Raw genomic sequence first — 20,818 nt, 5'->3', positions numbered from 1 at the left:
TCGATAGCGGATTGTTGGTTACCTGCTCAAACCGAGCATAGAATGCATTAAGTTCATCGGGGAGGGGTGCACTGCTGCCAGAGATACTGCTCGGCTTCGCTTTATAGCCCGTTATGTTGCTTAGTCCTTGCCACAACCACCGAGAGTCTGTCTGTGACTCTAGTTTAGTTTGATATTCTCTCTTGGCATCTCGGATGGCTTTGCGGAGGTCGTACCTGGATTTCTTGTATAGGACAGGGTCGTCTGCCTTGAACGCCTCAGATCTGTCCTTCAGTAGGGAGTCAATCTTGCGGTTGAGCCATGGTTTCCGGTTGGGGAACGTACGTACTGCTTTCTTTGGCACGCAGTCGTCCACACATTTGCTGATGAAGTCTGTGACGGTGGTGACATACTCATTTAAGTTAGTCGCTGAGTTCTTAAATATGGACCAGTCCACTGTCTCCAAGCAGTCACGTAAGAGCTCTTCTGTCTCATCGGACCAGCACTGCACAACCTTCTTAGCTGGGTTCTCCCGCTTGAGTTTCTGCTTGTAAGCCGGGAGAAGGAGCACAGTCTTATGGTCTGATTTCCCAAAGTGCGGTCGGGGGATGGAACAGTAGGCGCCCTTGATTTTTGAGTAGCAGTGGTCAAGAGTGTTGACGCCCCTGGTGGTACAGGAAATGTGCTGGTGGAATTTTGGCAGTACACTCTTGAGGTTGGCTTTGTTGAAGTCTCCGGCCACAATGAACAGGGCCTCCGGGTGTTCTGTTTCATAGTTGTTTATGACTGTGTACAGTTCATCCAGCGCCTTCCTCACTTCTGCCTGGGGTGGGATGTAGACCGCTGTGATAATGGCTGAAGTGAACTCACGTGGAAGATAGTATGGGCGGCACTTTACGGTCAAGTATTCCAGGTCTGGGGAGCAGTAGGTCGCCAGGGTCACCACATCCAAGCACCAGGAGGAGTTGATGAGGAGGCAAACCCCTCCACCCTTCGCTTTGCCTGAAGATGCCGTGCGGTCCGCCCGGTGAATAGAGAAGCCTTCAGGTTGTATGGCACAGTCCGGTGAGGCGGGGGTGAGCCATGTCTCTGTGAAACAGAGCACACAGCAGTCTCTTACTTCCCTCTGAGAGGTAAGTCTGGCGTTAAGTTCATCCAGCTTGTTTTCAATCGCTTGGACGTTTGCCAGGAGTATGCTGGGGAGAGGGGTCTTGAAACCGCGTTCCTTCAGTCTAACCTGCAGACCGCTGCGTTTCCCTCGCTTTCTCGGTCGGCGGCTGCTGCTGGATGATCCTGGGATCCGATGGGAGACGTCCGCCCTTGTGGAAGGTAGGTGGTTGCATCTGGAGGGGTCCAGGGCGCTGGCGGAGTCCAGGGCACTAGCAGGGTCCAGGGCGCTGTTTACATTTCCGGGGTCGCGTCTGGCAGGGCCCCGGCGCTGGTTGAGGTAGAGGGGTTGCTGGGGGGGTGAGTTTGCGATCCGGATGGGTCCCGGCGTTCTGTGGGCGCGGGAATACCTTGCAGCGCTAAACAGGCTAAACAGTTACTCAGTTGCTTGTTCTTGGATTGAAGCCTTAACACAAAAAGACTGAGGGGCGCGATTCTCTGCTCCCCACGCCAGGTGGGAGAATCGCGGGAGGGCCTCCCGACTAATTTTACGACCCCCTGGCGACCCCCGCGATTCTCCCACCCCCCGCTCGGAAGAATCACCGCTCGCCGTTTTTCATGGCGACCGGCGATTCTCTGACCCGGATGGGCCAAAGCAGCCTGCCGTTCGCGACCATTTCACGACGGCGGCAACCACACCTGGTCGCTGCCGTCGTGAAATCGCCGTGAGATGCCCGTTTTGGGGCTTGTCGGGGGCCTGGTGGGGAATGAGCACCACGACTGTGCTCGGGAGGGGACAGGCCCGCGATCGGTGCCCACCGATCGTCGGGCCGGCGTCTCAATTGGACACACTATTTCCCCTCCGTCGCCCCACAAGATCAAGCCGCCACGTCTGCGGGGCCTCTCACATCCGATTTCGGTGAAATCTGAAAATTACACCCATGTGTTCTCAGCACACAAAGCAAATGACAGTGAATTTAGCATAATTAAAGAGATTCAGGCCTTTCATTGTAGGGCCTTATTGTAGAGGAAAGATGGTTGGAAAAGAAGGAGCTTTTCTGAATTTGCAACATGCCTTTTCTGGAATTTGTTGGAGCAAACCAATGGAATGAAACAAAGCTGATAATAATAATTTTTATTGTCACAAGTATGCTTACATTAATACTGCACTGAAGTTACTGTGAAAATCCCCTAGTCGCCACACTCCGGTCCCTGTTCAGGTACACCGAGGGCGATTTCGGAATGTCCAATTCACCCAACAACACGTCTTTCAATATGTTGTATTGCAGGAAGGAATCCTTTCTGCCACATTACAGTTCACGTGGTGAAGTTGAAAGTTTGCGGGATTCGCGGAAAGTCCCTGGTGTTAGGGAAGGCTTTTGTGGCTGTTATAGAACCCTCTCAATTTAAATTTTTATTCTAATTAATCCACTTTACCAGTCCATCACACTAACTGCAACGGTGAAAATGACCACAGATGCTCTGACAGTTTGCTCAATCTCCTTCATTACCCTTGCACTAGCCCCTGCATCTGGGGGGATCTTCTGATCACATGGCAAACGAATAGCAGATTGCAGCAGACCCACAATGTAACTTGCAGACAATTTGCAATGTCAAGGCTTTACAAGACACTTCAAAGAAATATGGTTAATTGTATTAATGAGATAAACATTATTCTTGTATCAAAGAATACTGTCACTTAGAAATTGATTGCAAAACAACTATTTTAAATATTCGAACCAAAGCATTTAACTTAATAGTTTTTGTAAAGTTTGATACAGTAATGCAAGAGTACGTATTAGATCTAAAATGGTTTTACAATGAAGCTCGAATGAAGAATTGGCCCAACATCTACTTTCTGCATTTACATTGCTATTAATCATTTATTAAGTACGTTGTTTGTTTTACCCTTTTATTTTGACATTTCCTGATTGGAATTTGCAACACTTGACATTTTTAGTCTAAGTAACAGGTTGTTTGATATAAAGTGAAAATTTTCTTATATTGTAAGTTAGATTATTGTCGCACGAAGAATGAATTTGCTTATGAGTTACTTCTCATCTTTTGCTTGCCTGTTGCTTTTTACTTATTTTACCAGTTCGAAACAGATCAATATCAGGTTAGTGTTTATCACTTCATAAAACTGGGGTGGCTTATGTGTTGGTTGTGGTATTTGTGGTGAAATGTGTGGCTGGGATCTTATCGACACGTCATGAGTCCTGACATTGGAAACAAATGCAGATCCCAAGCCTGCATGAGTGAATAATGGGACAACGGTAACAATTTTATAAGCAGCGGCAAGGTCCTTAGCGGGACCACAACTCAATTAAGGATGGCAGCCTGCATTTCTGAGCTCCTGGCCCAAGCAGAGTGCTGGATGCTCTGCAGCCTGAGTGACAGAGGTGGCCATTGCTGAGGTTGCAAAGATAAAGAACGGTGCCTCCAGTTTGAGGTTCTCTTGAAGATAGTAAGAGATTTGGAGATGTGCCAATTCCATTTAGCTCCGGCGATCAGAGGGATGAACCCAGCCATCGACAGTGGGGGCCCCTCCCTGGACCATGGAAATTCGGGAAGGGAAGGCCCCTCCCAAGAAAGCTGTTGGGAGACTGCTTCGATGTATTAGGTGATTACCTACATGCCAAGGTGTTGGTAAAATTATGATGTGGATGTAAAATGGCTTTTGTTAGACCAATTAAATACCTTATTGGTCCTCCACCTCCAGTTGGCGGGAAATTGAGCTATTGTTGTTTCACCATTTGGAAATATCCCATGGACTCCCTCCCAATGTCTTTCACCATTATTTTACCATCCCTCCAACCTCCCAGCCCACCTCCAATGGGTAAAATCCCAGCTTATTCCTCTTAAATCTTGAAAAGTAAAAATGGGGTTTTGACATAAATATTATAATTTTGAATTTTTCAATATAAAGCTGCGGTATTGGTAATGTTTAATGAAAATGTAGATAGGAGTGAGCAGCTGGGTCAGAATGGTAAAAGGTGTCATGGATTTTACTTCCATTGTTTTGTATCAGGGTTTATTAGAGCTACATAACCTCTTGAGACAAGAGGGCCACACCCCTTACACGTAAGCAGTGAGCCTGCACCACTACAGGAGCAAGATTCTTCCTCTCATCTTTTTAAAAATTAATTTACGGGATTGGGGCATCGTTGACTGGGCCAGCATTTATTCCCCATCCCTAATTGTCCTTGAGAAGGTGGTGGTGAGCTGCCTTCTTGAACCGCTGCAGTCCCTGAGGTGTAGGTACACGCTTAGTGCTGTTAGGGAGGGAATTCCAGGATTTTGCCCCAGCGACAGTGAAGGATCGGCGATATATTTCCAAGTCAGGGTGGTGAGTGAATTGGAGGGGAACCCCCAGGTGGTGGAGTACCCAGGTTTCTGTGATCTTGTCCTTCTAGATGGTAGTGATCATGGGTTTGAAAGGTGCTGTCTAAGGAACCTTGATGAGTTACTGCAGTGCATCTTGTAGATGGTACACACTGCTTCTACTGTTTGCCGGTGATGGAAGGTTTTAATGTTTGTAGAAGAGGTAGCAGTCAAGCAGGCTGCTTTGTCCTGTTCTTAATAGACCAAAAATCTTAGAGCCACCTCCTTTTTCTCAGAGATCTGTCTGAATATCAGCAAGCACAATCTGGCCGTTGTCTCCTCTACCCAAATTACTGACTATTCCTTGATCATCCTGGAACACCAAATAAAGGCAAAGTTTCTTTTCACCACTATGAATCTCTTCCTCTCCCCTCTTTCCCATAATCTTCACCTAAGAGTTCATGGATTGTATGACTAAACTGAAGAATATTTTTTCAGCTGCAACACTCCCTTCTAGGGATGGACAACAAATGGTGTCCTAGCCATCAACACCCACATCCCATTAAAAAATAAATTAAAAAAAGTTTCCACTCTGACTTTACACTGAATTCTCATTTTGGCTCCATGAGTTAATTTGTCCTTGAGGCCATCTCCTGCTCTCAATTAAATTGCTGACCATTTAACTTTACCACATTAGAAGGACTCTCGAAATGCAAGCTGTAGTTTTCTTTTCTAAACTTTACAGAAATGGCATTATACTTGAGGAAGTTAGGAAAATCAGCTCCATAATCCCGCGATAACTCCCAAAACAGGCCAACACATCTTTAAAAAATTTGCTCTCAAAGGCCAAAAGTTTAGTTCAAAATGCAATTTTTTTTATTTGCGTTAAACAATGTCGTTTCTGGGACAAACCAAGCAAGAAATACCAGCCCCATACTCATCAACGTAAGTTTGTAATCTCTAATGAGTCAATGCTGGCACCAGGAACTTCTATAGGCAACTGTGCAAACCAGTAGTAAATGCCTGAATCCAAGGTCTTGCACTCTATAGGTGGAAGACTTTCTGCTGAAAATTGCTGACCTCCTTGGACCCCCACACTGGTTGGCAAGGTATATGACCAGAGAGCCACAAGGTTCTTATTAGTCCATCAACACGCCACTAGAATCCAACCAGTCATAAATTTCTGCATGTCAAACCACGATTCCTTGAGATTATATGTAACTCTATCATTTTCAGCCGCATTGTCCTTCACAATTGCTGCAATTCAGTTTGCTCTGTGGGAGGTGGGATATTACTGCTCTGTGTTGATGTTAAGCCGTAGCAGTGGAGCATATCCAGCTGTCTGTAGGCAGCCGCAGAAATATCTTTCTGAATTTCTAAATTGCTAAGCTCAAGGAATGTAACCTATTGCAATTGTTTGTACTCCCTTGAAGGAAGGAATAATAATTTAAACCCTCTTCATCTGTTCTAGTAACGTGGACACTGAGAGCATATTGTCATTCTTAGCATCCTGACCATCCCTACCATCAACAATAGATAAATAACTTGTATTGCAGAAAAGGGACCATGTGATATTGTATAAATTTATTTATTTCAACATAGTTCAGAACATTGTTGTGCACATCATTCTGGCCGAAAGATCCGAAGCACAGTCCCACTTGACTGTCAACTTGGCCAGTGGGCACCGTGGACAGTGTGCTCTCCATGCGAAACAAAAAAGGTAAGATTTCATAGATGAAGGCAAGTTAACTTTTAAGTTTAGAAAATAATTTCTATAAAAATATAAAGTGCAATCACAAATAAAATGGGGAAATGAGGGAAGTAAGCAGCAGGTCATACTGCATCTGAACGAGATGTTTGAAAAACTGCTTTTTGTGAACTTCTTGCTCATAAAGCTAAGACATTGTCACCATCAAGGTCTTCGGATTGGTTATAATAGAATTAAAACTCCAGTAAGGCTGTCTCTGCTCTACTCTATTAACATTCCATTTGCCAAACTTCCAAAATTCTAATGCTGTTTCATCAGTGTAGCATTTGGCCATTTATACACTAACCTTCCTGCAGTCTTGCGAGATTGCTGGTTTAATAGCAATAAATCTTAAATTGTGGGTAATTTTGTGTTAGTGCACATCTCTGTTCTGTGGCCACTGACTCCAGTCCACTCTGTGGCCACTAGCTGAGACTGAACCAGACTCTCACAATGCTAGCATTGACCCTGTGTCATGTTTATTCCACCACCTACATCCACCTACGGAATACTCCCTGAGTGTAAAGTAAGGCTAATGCAATTGAAACCATCTTCAACCAGAAGTGCCGAATGGATGAGCCATCTCTGCCTCCTCCTAAGCTCCCAGCATCATAGAAGCTAGTGTTTGGCCAATACAATTCACTGCACATGATATCGAGAAACAGCTGGAAGCAGTAAGTATCAGCAAAGGCTATGGGCTCTGATGACATCCTGGCTGCAGAACCAAAGACTTGGTCCAGAATTAACTACACCCCAGCCTAGCTGTTCCAGTACAGCTCCAACATTAGCATCTACCCCACAATGTGGAAAATTTCACAGGTATGTCCTGTCCACAAAAAGCAGCTTAAATCCAATCCTGCCAATTACCACCCCATCACCCTGTTCTCAATCATCAGCAAAGTGATGGAAGGAGTTGCTGACAATGCACGCAGGGCCGGTTTTAAGCCTATTTGACCAATTTCATGAAATTGGGCCCCGCACCTTAAGGGGGCCCCGCGCCAGCGGCGACAGAGTTACCGTTTGAAGCCTTTTCTGTATTCTAAGAGGAACTATAGGGTAGTTTTTACTTTTGGGGAACGCACCGCATTACCGTCGACAAATCCTTCAGCCCTGCGCCGCCAAATCCTTCCGCCCGGGTAAGTAAGTTTCAAAATTTTAGTATATCAAGCATTTAATGTTTTGTTTTGGTTAAAGACGAGCATACTACACAAAATATAAACATACATAAATTTTTACTTTTGTAGAGTAGGGGCCCCGCCATCACTTTTCTAATTGGGCCCGCAATTCCTAGCACCGGCCCTGAATGCACGTACTTAAATATCCTGCTTACGGATGCTCAATTTGGGATCCAGCAAGGCCACTCTGCTTCAGATCTCATTATAGCCTTTGCCCAAACAAGAACTGAATTCCAGAGGAGATGTAAGGATGAGTATAAAAACTGGCAAGTCATGCAGAGGAGGTTTACTGGGATGTTGCCTGGTCTGGAGGGTGTTAGCTATGTGGAGAAGCTGGATAGACTCGGACTGTTTTCACTAGAAAGACAGAGGTTGAGGTGTGACCTGATAAAGGCCTACAAGATTGAGTGGCATGGATAGAGTGGATGGGCAGGCATTTTTTTCCAGGGTGGAGGAGTCAGTCACCAGGGGGCATAGGTTTAAGGTCCATGGGGCAAAGTTTAGAGGAGATGCGCGAGACAGGTTTTTTACGCAGAAGGTGGTGAGTGACTGGAATGCGTTTCCAGGGGAGGTTGTGGAAGCAGATACAACAATGGCGTTCAAAAGGCATCTTGACAAAAACATGGATAGGATAGTATAGAGGGATATGGCACAAGAAAGTGCTGAGGGTTTTGCCAAAGGTTGGTATCATGACCGGTACAGGCTTGGAGGACCGAAGGACCTGTTCCTGTGTTGTATTGTTCTTTGTTTGTTTGACTACCATTGACATCAAGGTAGATTTGACCAAGTCTGGCATCAAGGACTCCATGCACAATTTAGGTCAAACTGAATCAGGGGGAAACTCTCTACTGGTTGGAGTCAATACGAGCGCAAGGGAAGATGGTTGTGATTGTTAAAGGTCAATCTCAGGCCTAGGACATCACCGCAGCCCATCCTCCAAGTTGTGTCCTCAGCCAAAACATCTTCAGTTGCTTCTGCTGTGGCTTTCCTTCCATCAAAAGGCCAGAAGTGGGGGTGTTTGCTGATGATTGCACAATGTTCAGTACTATCTACAACTCCTCAAATGAAGCAGTCCATGCCTGCATACAGCAAGACCTGGACAACATTCAAACTTGGGCAGATAAGTGGCAAATGGCATTTGTGTCACACAAGTACCAGTCAATGACCATCTCCAACAACAGAGCATATGATCATCAACAACAGAGCACATAACCATCTACCCTTGATATTCAATGGCATCACCATTGACAAATCCCTGTCTATCAACATCCTGGGGCAGGGTGGGGGGTGGTTAGCATTAATCAGAAACTTAACTGGAGCAGGTTAACTGGGAATTCGAAGTAACTTATCTTCTCACTTCCCTGTCCAGCATCCACAAGTCAGATGTGTGATGGAATACTCTCCACGTGCCTGGATGAGTACAGTTCCAACAACACTCAATGAGCTCAACACCATCCAAGGCAGAGCAGCCTAATTTATCCATATCCCATGCAGCACCTTAAACATTCATTTCTTTCACTGCTGGTACACAGTGGTAGCAATGTGTGCCATCTTCAAGATGCACTGCAACAATTCGCCAATGCTCCTTCAACATCACCTTCAAAATCTAGAAGAATAAGGGCAGCAGATGAATGGAAACCCCACCACCTCCAAGCCACACTGTATCCCAACTGGTAACTATTTTGCTGGCCTTTCACTGCTACGGTCAAAACCCCAAAACTCCCTCTCTAACAGAATTCTATTTACACTCTTGAGTTGTGTCTTGGATCTAACCACCTGTTTCTCAAAGTCAATTTGGTATGGGCGGGCAGCACGTTGGCCTAGTGGGTAGCACTACAGCCTCACGGCACCGAGGTCCCAGGTTCGATCCCGGCTCTGGGTCACTGTCCATGTAGAGTTTGCACATTCTCCCCGTGTTTGCATCGGTTTCGCCCCCACAACCCGATAGATGTGCAGAGTAGGTGGATTGGCCACATTAAATTGGCCCCTTAATTGGAAAAATGAATTGGGCACTCTAAGTTTAAAAAAAGAAAAGAAAAAAACATTTGGTATGGGCAATAAATGCTGGCCTTACCAGTCTCGCTCACATCTCCTGAGTGAATAAGAGGTAGGACCAATTGATTCAGAGGATGCAACCCATCATACTTCTGATCTGATGTTGAGTTCAAAACAATTGAGTTTGTTTGAAAGAATTATAAATGAACATTATATTGATGTAATGTACACTGAAATATCCTGGCTAATTACAAATAAAAACTCCCTGGTTACTTTGGAAAGTTATTGTGTAAATAAGAATATGCATATAAATCCTAAGAATAGAAAACAATGCAAAGTTGTGTCCAGGCATGATCAGAACAGAGTAATTTAAGGTCTACTTTGTGAATATTGATAATTTTTCTCACCCTGGATTCGGTCACTTTATTTCTCTCTAAACTAACAGGGAAGAATACATTTTTAAATATCACTAGATTCCTACAATAATGATGTGTGTCAGGAAAGGGTGGCTGTTTCTGTGGCTGGAGCTACAGCAATTCAGCTATGTTAAGAAACAAAGATGGAAGATCAAAGTCACAGTGCAGGACCCAACCAGTGTTGGAAAGAATTGGAGAGGCAAGTTAACCAAGTCACATTGGGTGGTTGAAATCAAATGGATTTTAAATATCTGTTGAATGTATTGAATGTAATAAACAAGAAGATTGAAGAAGCTATAAAGTTCCAGTTTTGGCTGACCTGGAAAGAATTGGTTAAAGTAAGAATGCAATGCAATGATTATTGACTGTAATGAAGGGCTCCAGAATTTCCTGGCCAGCATCATTATTTCTGGACTAGTTTCATAAACCCAGCTAATCTTAAACAAATATGATTTCAAAATAGCTTGCATCTGAACAGACATGTGTTGATTCAGTTAATCTATTACAAATGTTACCTTTTGCAAGGAAAATATTTCACTAGGACAGATAAAATATTAAGTGAAACCAATTATTTACTTCTGGGATCAGGTGACTTGCTGAAAATGTTACATCTGTCAAATTATTGCAGAAAGAGAGGCTTAAGTTTTGTATAACTGAAATTGTAGTCTACCGCTTCAACAATACCAGATTCCCATAATAATTGATAACATTCCAAAAGAGACAACTGAGATTTTTGAAAAGTAACAGCAGAATAATCTCTGTATAAGTGGTATGCACCTGATGGGTAGAATCTCACTGGTCCCATGAAGGCAATGTCAAAGGTGAGACTGACACATTCATGCCTTCCAGTGATTGTGCTGAAGGCAAGTCATCAATGGCAGCAGCAGATGGTCAGTAATCATCAGTAAGGAGACTAATGAGAGGGACGTGGAGGACTCTGCCGAGATGTTCCCATGTCGGACCAACCTCTTGCTGAATGCTGAGCCTCGCTGCTTAATCGAAGTCACCCCCCGACAGGATGCCAGTGGGCCATCAAAGCCAGATGTTCCATGCTCCAGTGAAGGGGCTGCAGGGTGAAAAGCCTCGCCCACAGCTGAAACATTTCCTCCAGAGGGAATTCCCCTCTGCTCCAAGGGGCCGACCGGTCTCAGTCCCCAACAGGTTTCATATTTTATGTGCACTTCCGTGTGCCCCTCCATTTTTTGGTGCCCTCGCACTCTCCATGCTGCCTGAGCAGTGCCTACCTCTCCCAAGGTTGGCTGCTGACCTTACAAAGCTGCAAGCCCTCTGATTAAACCTGCAGCTGCAGGAAGCCACTTCCTGTCTCGAATCACACAGGGCTCCCAGAAGCAGTCTCTCAATTGCTATCTCTGGAAAGATCTTCATGGCCAACAGAACTCACCGGCCACTGGGGATGGGACCTGCGATTGTACTTGCTGGAAGAATATTTTGACAGGGTTGACAATTCTGCCCAATGTTCCATGAACCAATTAGAGCTTTGAATTGAAGGAGTATCAGTAGGAATGTGCCATTTCGTATGATTGACATTCTGACAAGGGAACAACCAGGCTATTCTGGAGTTGTAGACGTAACAGAACATAACTAAATTTAAGACAGACGTTAACCACAAATAAGCCATGTTATTTGGAGAGCTTCCTCAATATCAGCAGGCAATGGGAAATGTGCTTGATTGATTTTAAAAATCCATTCACGTTAGGATAACATTACTTATTTCTAAGATGACACAGAAGATGCATTTGATACAATGCCACATGGCAGGATGGTTAGCTAATTAAAAATGCTTGGGATTGATGGGTCCTTGGCTGCATGGATTAGAAGTTGGCTAAGAGATAGGAAACAGAGGGAAGGTATAGATGGGCATTTCTCAGACTGGAAACAAGTTGAAAGTGGTGTTCCCCAGGCCTCAGTATTGGGACACTTAGGGGGAATTCTCTGAGCCCCGTGCCGGGCCGGAGAATCGGAGCGACCGCGCCACTACGCCCCAACACAGCATGCGATTCTCTGAGGTGCGGAGAATCGGCGCCTTTTGCGCCAGCACGTTGGGCGTGGCGCCGGCCGCTGGAATCGGCGGGGCCGCCAATTCTCCGGCCCGGATGGCCGAACGGCCGCTCCGACACGAAAGAGTCCCGTCGGCGCCGTTCACCCCTGGTCGCTGCCGGCGGGCACTCTGCGGGAACGCTCGGGGATCAGAATAGGTCGTGCCCGGGCCCTGTTCGCGCCGTCATGAAACGTGACGGCGTTCACGCCGGCACAAACACTTGCCCGCCATATTGGAGAATCGCCCCCTTACTTTTCCTGATTTATAGAAATGATTTAGAAGTGGCTGTTGAGGAACAAATCTCTCAATGTGCAGATGATACTAAGCAAGGGAGAATAATGAATTGGGAAACTTACTTTTCCTGATTTACAGAAATTATTTAGAAGTGGCAGTTGAGGACAAAATCTCTCAAACTGCAGATGATACTAAGCTAGGGAGAATAATGAATTATGTGGATGATGCTGTACGACTTTAGAGGGACATTGACAAATTGGCCAAATTGGCAGACACCTGGCAAATGAACTTCAATGCATTCAACTTCAATGTGAGGTAATGCATTTTGGTAGAAGAAGCGTGGGAGACAAAAAAGGCTCAATGGTACAACCTTGAGAAGAGTATAGGAGCAGAGAGACCTCGGGGTTCAAATGCATAATTCTCTGAAGGTGATCAGTCAAGTTGAAACAGTTGTTAAGAAGGCTTATAGCACCCTTGGGTTTATAAATAGAGGCATAGAGTGAGTATAAAAGCAAGGAAGTGATGCTACACCTCTACAAATCATTGGTCTGAACACATTTTGATTATTGTGTTCAGTTCTGGGCACCTTATTTAAGGAAGGAATTAAAGTCTTGGAGAGAGTGCAGAGGAGATTTACTAGAATGATACCAGGGCCGGGATTCGCCCCTACCCGGCAGGGCGGGTGGTCCCGGCATGTTGGAGTGGTGTGAACCACTCCGGCGTTGGGCTGCCCCAAAGGTGCGGAGAATCCCGCACCTTTAGGGGCTAAGCCCTCACATTGAGGGGCTAGGCCCGCGCTGGAGTGGTTCCCATTCCGCCGGCCGGTGTGAACGGCCTTTGGCGCCATGCCAGCCGGGGCCGAAAGGACTTCTCCGGTCGGCGTAAGTCCGCGCATGTGCCGGAGCGTCAGCGGCTGCTAACGTCATACCGGCGCATGCACAGAGGAGGGGGTCATTTCCCCTCCACCATGGTGAAGACCATGGCGAAGGCGGAAGAAAAAACGTGCCCCCGCCCGCCGATCGGTGGGCCCCAATCACGGGCCAGGCCACTGTGGGGGCACCCCCCAGGGTCAGATCACCCTGCGCCCCCCCCCCCCCCCCCCACAACCCCAGAGCCAACCCGTGGCGCCAATCCCGCCGGTCAGGTAGGTGGTTTAATCCACGCAGGCAGGAGAGGCCTGTCAGCGGCGGGACTTCGGCCCATCGCGGGCCGGAGAATCACTGCGGGGGGCCCGCCGACTGGTGCGGCGCGATTCCCGCACCTGCCGAATTTCGGGACATGGAGAATTTGGGACACGGCAGGGGCGGGATTGACGCCGGCCTCAGATGATTCCCGATCCGGCGGGGGGTCGGAGAATCCTGCCCCAGGAATGAGGAATTTTAGACACAAGGAAAGATTGGAGAAATTGGGCTTGTTCTCCTTGGAGAAGAGAAGATTAAGAAGTGACCTTATTTTTTAAATATAAATTTAGAGTACCCAATTAATTTTTTCTAATTAAGGGGCAATTTAGCATGGCCAATCCACCTGCCCTGCACATCTTTTGGGTTGTGGGGGCAAAACCCACGCAAAAATGGGGAGAATGTGCAAACTCCACATGGGCAGTGACCCAGAGCTGGGATCGAATCTGAGACCTCGGCGCCATGAGGCAGCAATGCTAACCACTGTGCCACCGTGCTGCCCTAAGAGGTGACCTTATTGAGGTGCTCAAAATTCTGAACAATTTTGGCAGGGTAAAGAAGGATATTCTGTTTCCACTACTTGGTATGTCAATGACTTGGAGTCACAACTTCAAGATGGTCAGAAAGAGAGCTAGGAGTGAGACAAGGGAATCTTATTTACTCACAGAGTTGTTGGGATTTGGGATGCACTGCCTAGGAGAGTGGTGGAGGTTTCAAAAGAGCTACATATATATTTGAAAGTGATGAATTTAGAGGACTACAGAGATAGGGCTGGGGAATGGGACTTACTAGGTTGCTCCTTTGGGAGCCACTGCAGACACAATGGGCCGAATGGCCTCCTTCTGTGCTGTAAATAACAAACAAGATAAAAGATTGCAGTTAATTCAGATTACCAACCCAAGAGAACATTCCTACCTGTTTAGCAATCAGAAAGAAATGTATGTGGCTTATTATTTGCCATAGAAATCGGGAATAAAAGATACATTATAAAACACAATTTGGGTGAAACTGGGTTCATAGCACCTGTTTTGTGGCTTAGGGTTTCAAAAGATGTCTGTGGTACATGTGGATAACCCAATACAAATAATGGCAGATGCATCCACCCACTTAACATTCAGAAGAAGTTTGCAGAGCAAACAGATTAGGATGTACACACTGACTTGATGCTAGCACTGTCATTTTGGAGCTCCAGCTAAACACATGTTAAGGTTAAGCAACATGAAAAACTCTCACCGCAGCATTATTTAAAGCAATCATCAACTACTTCCAGGCTATTTGCCATTTGTTTTTTCTGGCAATTTTGGTACATGTTTCTATAGTTGTTTAAATTTGCTGAAGAATACAGGGAGTAACGTGGCAGCTGCAGAAGGTACATTTTGTTGACTACAAGGATTCTGCACAAACCAGCTATTGGCAGACATGAGTAAGTATTCCTCTTGGAATCCAGCAAGGTTTGGAGAATGACCAGAGACCATGCAAAGCAGGTCACACTGCACAAAGAAGGAGGAGGATGAGAAGGGCGAAGGACCCTCAGCAGGGCATATCCACTCAAGGGTATTCAGGGAGCAATTGTTTTATCCAAATTTCAGCAATGATGACAGATGTCAGCACTTGGCAAGGAGGTTGTCACAGATATCTGCCAACTGCAGCAGCCACAGCGTCAACCGCAGAGTAGGGTAAGGGGGACTGCATTGCCAGCGGCTGTGAATGTAATTGTAGTTATGATTTTTTATGATGCTGCAGTCCACTGTTGCATAAGGAGCGACAAGTTCATTTTATCCTCTCTTGCTAGGTAGAAGCAGGTGGAGCAAGAGTGTGGGTTTCTAAGGTTTGCAGGCTTTCCTGTAGTGCAGGATGCCACTGACTGCACACACATTACTTTGGGGGAACAACATGTCAACTCTGCCTTGTTTCAGAACCAAAATAAATCCCACTATTTCAATATGCAGTGACCTGCACAATACATATGATCATAGGTAATGAAATCTATTCTGGCAGCATGATGCCTCCATTCTGCAGCCATCCAGTGTTCCAGCTGTTCTTCAGCCACCACAGAAAATCAAAGGGTGGCTACTGAACAACAAGAGGTATCTGCTGAGGACATGGCTGATGACACTGCTTTGCAGCTCATGTGATGTGCCTGGCATGCATTTAATGTGAGCCATGCTGCTGCAAGAAGGGCGATAAAACAGAAAGGGTATGCGAAAGCAATGATTCTGTTGTCTTGACCACTCTGGAGGAACACTGAAGTAATCGGCTGTGTGAGTGTCAAAATTTGTGATGGTATGCTGTGGACTGCAGAATCTTCCCATCAGTAAGAGACAATCCTGGCTATCAACAGAGAATCTGAGGAATAGGAGCATGAGGAGATAGACAAGGAGGAGGAGGCAAAAGAGGCAGGGAGACTGTAAGCTAGACAATCTCTTTCTGCCTGAGCTGTACAGACTAAGGAAATTTGGTATGTCAGCTACGACTCTCACCAATGTTTACAGATGCACCATTCAAAGCATTCTTTCTGGTTGTATCACAGCTTGGTACAGCGCCTGCTCTGCCCAAGACCGCAGGAAACTACAAAAGGTTGTATGTAGCCCAATCCATCATGCAAACCAGCTTCCCATCCATTAACTCTATCTATAATTCCTGCTTCCTGCAACTAGCATAATTAAGGACCCCACGCACCCTGGACATATAGAACATACAGTGCAGAAGGAGTCCATTCGGCCCATCGAGTCTGCACCGACCCACTTAAGCCCTCACTTCCACCCTATCCCCGTAACCCAATAACCCCTCCTATCCTTTTTGGACACTAAGGGCAATTTAGCATGGCCAATCCACCTAACCTGCACATCTTTGGACTGTGGGAGGAAACCAGAGCACCCAAAGGAAACTCACGCAGACACAGGGAGAACGTGCAGACTCCGCACCGACAGTGACCTAGCGGGGAATCAAACCTGGGACCCTGGCGCTGTGAAGCCACAGTGTTAGCCACGTGTGCTACCGTGCTGCCCAAACATACTCTCTTCCACCTTCTTCCGTCAGGAAAAAGACACAAAAGTTTGAGGTCACGTATCAACCGACTCAAGAACAGCTTCTTCCCGACTACCATCAGACTTTTGAATCGACCTACCTCTTATTAAGTTGATCTTTTCTCTACACCCTAGCTATGACTGTAACATTACATTCTGTAGTCTCCCCTTCCTTCCCTATGTACGGTATGCGTCGTCGGTACAGCATGCAAGAAACAATACTTTTCACTGTATACTAATATGTGACAATAATAAATCAAATCAAATCAAAAATCAAAGTACATGAATAACAAATTCAAGTTTAATACCAGAAATGGTAACCCCAATTCTCCATTCACCGGCAGTAATGCACTGCATCCCCAGAAAGAGCTGACAAGGTAAAGTATCCTTGACTTATACTGATCCCAATGAGAGGTACCCCTTTTCCTACTGAGGGCAAAAAAATCATCAATCCTTTCTATTGTTCCCTACCAGATTCTATACAATGCAACCAGCCAGTTAACGTTGGTTCTCATACTGGTGACTGGTCCTGCTTGTTTTCCATATTCTGTTGTTCTCTGCTGATGGCAGTCTTCTAAGTTTAGCCAGAATAGTTTAGTACTTCTCTTTTAAATACCTCGCTTCCCTGTTTCCCCTTCCCTTGTGTCATTTGCACCTGCAAGACATAACTGTCTGATAGGTTAAGCAAAGGTAAAACAGAAACATATGTGGATAGTCTTGGGATTACAGGGTAGCAATAGTCTTACAGACACATTCTAATTATGCATTTATCCTCATTAGCAATTAATGGATATGGTGGAGGACGTCTCCCAGACATTCTCACAGTCCATAACCAATCTTGTTCCTTATCCTTGTGCAAGGGGGTTGCTAATCCCAAGTAAATTGAACTTTGATTGTATTTCAAGCAATAGATCATGCCTGGACTTAAAATATTCTCAAATCTCTCTTTACCCATTTACATCATGTTGATAATTCTTCTGAAGTATTATTTATCTCTAATTCTCATGTTCCACATTCTATATAACTCACTACTTCAATTTCAATCCTTCTGACAGCCCAGTGCGTTTAGCTATCTTGATTGTTTAAAAGTTAGTTAGTTCTACAAGGCGTATCTGTCAATGCCTGGATCACTTAAAAGTTTGTCTCACACTACTGGCCATATTAACATCTTGAAGGATGTTATTATCAAATAGCTGAGCAAGTCTGAGACCCATTCTTCAGTGCAAACTCACTGTGATTTCCACATGTAGCAAATCACACCAACACAGGGCGGGATTCTTCGCTTGCGACACCAAAATCACATTCGGCGATCGGGCAGAGAATCGCTTTTGAGGCCGAAATCGGGGGCATAGCTGTTTTTGGATGCGCCACCCCCTCCAAAACAGCGTCATTGATGAGTAGGCCGCACGCCGTTGGGATGGCGTCAGGACGTCACCTGAAGGCCCTCCCCTGATGCTCCTCCCCCTGATGACTTGGATAGTAGTCACAATATCAAATGCAGTTTTCTTTAAATGTTCAGAGACAAGGACACAAAGAACTCTACTAGAAAGCTGCAACTTACAGCCCTTAACTACACTTTCCTCGATATCACTACAATATACTTTAATACCAGATATATTTTTTGTTGATTTGCACCCAAGGGGTTTTATTCCAATTCCCATTTGTTTGTGTGCATTTCATATCTCTTTCGTTTATGCTCAATCACTTCCTCACATCCCATTTTGCACATTTCATTAATATAGGGGCTGGTTTAGCAGAGTGGGCTGAACAGCTGGCTTGTAATGCAGAACAAGGCCAGCAGCGCGGGTTCAATTCCTGAACCGGCCTCCCCGAACAGGCACTGGAATGTGGCGACTAGGGGCTTTTCGCAGTAACTTCATTGAAGCCTACTTGTGACAATAAGCGATTATTATATTATTATTATATTATAACCATTCATAGCAGGAAGGATAAATAGGGCAGGCAAAAGGACTGCAAACTAGTAAATGGGGTTGGGAGGAAGCTCAGATGGGAAAAATAGTATTACTAGTTCAAAACCAAACAAAAGGGATCAATGAAAAATTGTCCTTTGGGTAACACAGAAAAAGTGATGTTAAGCAATTAAACCAGGAAAGAAAATAGGAAACATGGAGTCAAAAAGGTTTTACTACAAATGCATATTGTAGAAGGAGCAAACTGACTGAATTGCAGAGGCAAATTCAGCTTTGAGTGTATTACATGGCAGCCATTACTGAGACATGGCTGCAAGGCATGGGCTGGGATTTTCCGGCCCTGCATACCATGGGGCCAGAAGTTTCTGCCTGAAGTCAATGGACCTTTGACTGGTCCATCAGATTTTCTGTCCCACCCATAATGATTCCGATTGTGGGCAGGTCGGTAAAATTCCAGCTATGGGAACTACATATACAGGTAATAAGGTCTACAGGAAAGATAGAGCAAATTGCAGAGAGTCTTAATAATGAAAGATGAAATCACTTCAATGATAAGAGAAGATACAAGACGTAAGCAGGCAGTGGCAACTCTATAGCTAGAAGTAAGAAATAGAATACAATGTAAGATTTTAATGTGTATTGTGTATAGTTCCCCTGATGCAGCTGCAAAGTAAAAGATTGTATAAATGTAGAGAGTAGATAGGCATATAGCAAAGATAGTAGTTTTATTGGTGAAATTTAACTTTCATCCGATTGGCACAAGCACATGATAAAAAGCCTATGAATTTCTTTAGTGTTTCCAGAATAGTTTTCACCAACAATACATTCTAGAACCAAAAAGGCGGCATAATATATTAGATTTAGCATTGAACCTGAGTGTTTGTGAGCATTTAATTAATTGCGCAAAAAAGAGAAAAGTGTGAAACAGCTATTAAGATTCTATGTTTAGGTAAGTCTTGTGGTGTTCTTGAGTTGCTTATTTCAGGATGATTCACAAAGACCACAAAATAGCTTGAACTTAAACAAAGCTATAAATTTATTAACACTATTAATTTGGATTTGGCACGTACTCCTAAAGAATACACAGTTGATTATTAACATTTAAACTACACTCATCTGCAGCTGATCTTTATACTGATACAAAATATGATCTGCTCTCACTCACGCTATTAGTACTTCTGATTCTCTCTAACTAACACCTGAACACACTCTCCCACAAGGCTTAGCATCACTGCCTTATATACTTGTAACTGTAGCTCCCTCTAGTGGCTACTCTAGACACTTAATTAACCCTTGCAGTTCTTACAGTTATGATAATGCCCACAAGGCTGACTTCAATGTGATGAAGCAGAGACTCTCCTCAATGAATTGGGTAAATCTGTTAATGGGTTAAATGAAAGAAGATCAGTGGGGTGAGTTGAAGAAGAATTTAATATGATACAGAAACAGCTTGTACTCTTAAAGAGGAAAGATTTTTCTGGCCAAAAAAAGTCAGGTGGAAGAGGTAAGATGCAGCATAAAACTAAAAGAAAAACATGCAAAAACTAGTACAGATCCTGGCAAATGGATACAAAACACAGCGAAGGGTGACAAAACATAAGGGTTGCAAAAAGTGAATATGGAAATTACAATGCATAACAAAATCTATTTTTTAAAAGTGCTGTGGCATTTTATGTCTGCAGGTAATAACGTAAATTGTTAACACTGCTGGATCTATTGCAATGCCATCAGTATTCCTGAAAACCCACCGTCACATGTTTCAACAAAATGGGGAAACCATTGTGGCTCTGTTTAAGAGCCCGAGGAGTTAATTTGCCAAATCATAATTCTTTCCACCAATTTAGAAATTTAAGGTGAAAAGTTTGCTAAGACCTTTTTTCAGGCCCTGGGGAATCACAAAGTAATGTCAACCATGCTTGGCTGTGAGGCAGGCAGCTTGCAAATGTCATGCTGCCTTCTCATTTCAATGATTTCAGCATGCACTCCACCATGCCACTGATTGGCTGCACACTCAACAGGGGACCAAGCGGCATGTGTGGCTTACACAACACACCTAACCTGCATCTCTACAGGCAATCTGTCTCTCTTAAAGTTGCCCTCATTATGAAGCTGCTGTACACTATGGAAGGCAGAAGGATAAACACAATAAATGGAGAAATGAAAGAGGGAAGGCTCCTACGTTTTCAGATGCAGTGCCGGAGTCATTAGTGCAGCAAGTGGAAAGGATCAGTTGCCATGTTTCTGCAGGCTTCCAGGAGGCCCTCAAAACACACCCTGAGAAAGGAGAGACATAGGTGACCAGGAAGGTCAGATCCCACAATCTGGCCCCAATCACCTGACTGTTGTGCCAGAAGATGTTCAGTGATCTCACAGGTGGTCAAGGTCAATGAATGCATCTTCACATGACACCTCCTACCCACTACGCCACCAACCTATCACACTGCTCAAAGCACCTCATGAAAATGAAAAAATGAAATGAAAATCGCTTATTGTCACGAGTAGGCTTCAATGAAGTTACTGTGAAAAGCCCCTAGTCGCCACATTCCGGCGCCTGTCCGGGGAGGCTGGTACGGGACCACCAGTCAACCATCATTCACCCATCAGCAATCTCCAGTAACCATGCTGAACACTGCCATCCTCCCTTCCA

At 44.9% G+C, this 20,818-nt stretch overlaps 2 protein-coding genes across 3 annotated transcripts in view; one reads left to right on the top strand and one right to left on the bottom strand.

Moving 5' to 3' along the window:
- Positions 1-20,818, bottom strand: part of LOC119964630 (FYN-binding protein 1) — a 196,339-nt gene that overhangs the window by 159,983 nt on the left and 15,538 nt on the right. The window lies entirely within an intron of this gene.
- Positions 3,010-20,818, top strand: part of LOC119964631 (complement component C8 alpha chain-like) — a 98,225-nt gene continuing 80,416 nt past the window's right edge. The window contains exons 1-2 of the mRNA XM_038794370.1: positions 3,010-3,205; positions 6,013-6,130. Coding sequence (XP_038650298.1) covers positions 3,120-3,205; positions 6,013-6,130 — 204 coding nt within the window. The 5' untranslated portion in view covers positions 3,010-3,119. The remainder of the gene's footprint in view (positions 3,206-6,012; positions 6,131-20,818) is intronic.

Source organism: Scyliorhinus canicula, chromosome 4 (genome assembly GCF_902713615.1).
Source record: "Scyliorhinus canicula chromosome 4, sScyCan1.1, whole genome shotgun sequence".
Classification (NCBI taxonomy): Eukaryota; Metazoa; Chordata; class Chondrichthyes; order Carcharhiniformes; family Scyliorhinidae; genus Scyliorhinus; species Scyliorhinus canicula.
This window is presented reverse-complemented; position numbering and strand designations above follow the sequence as displayed.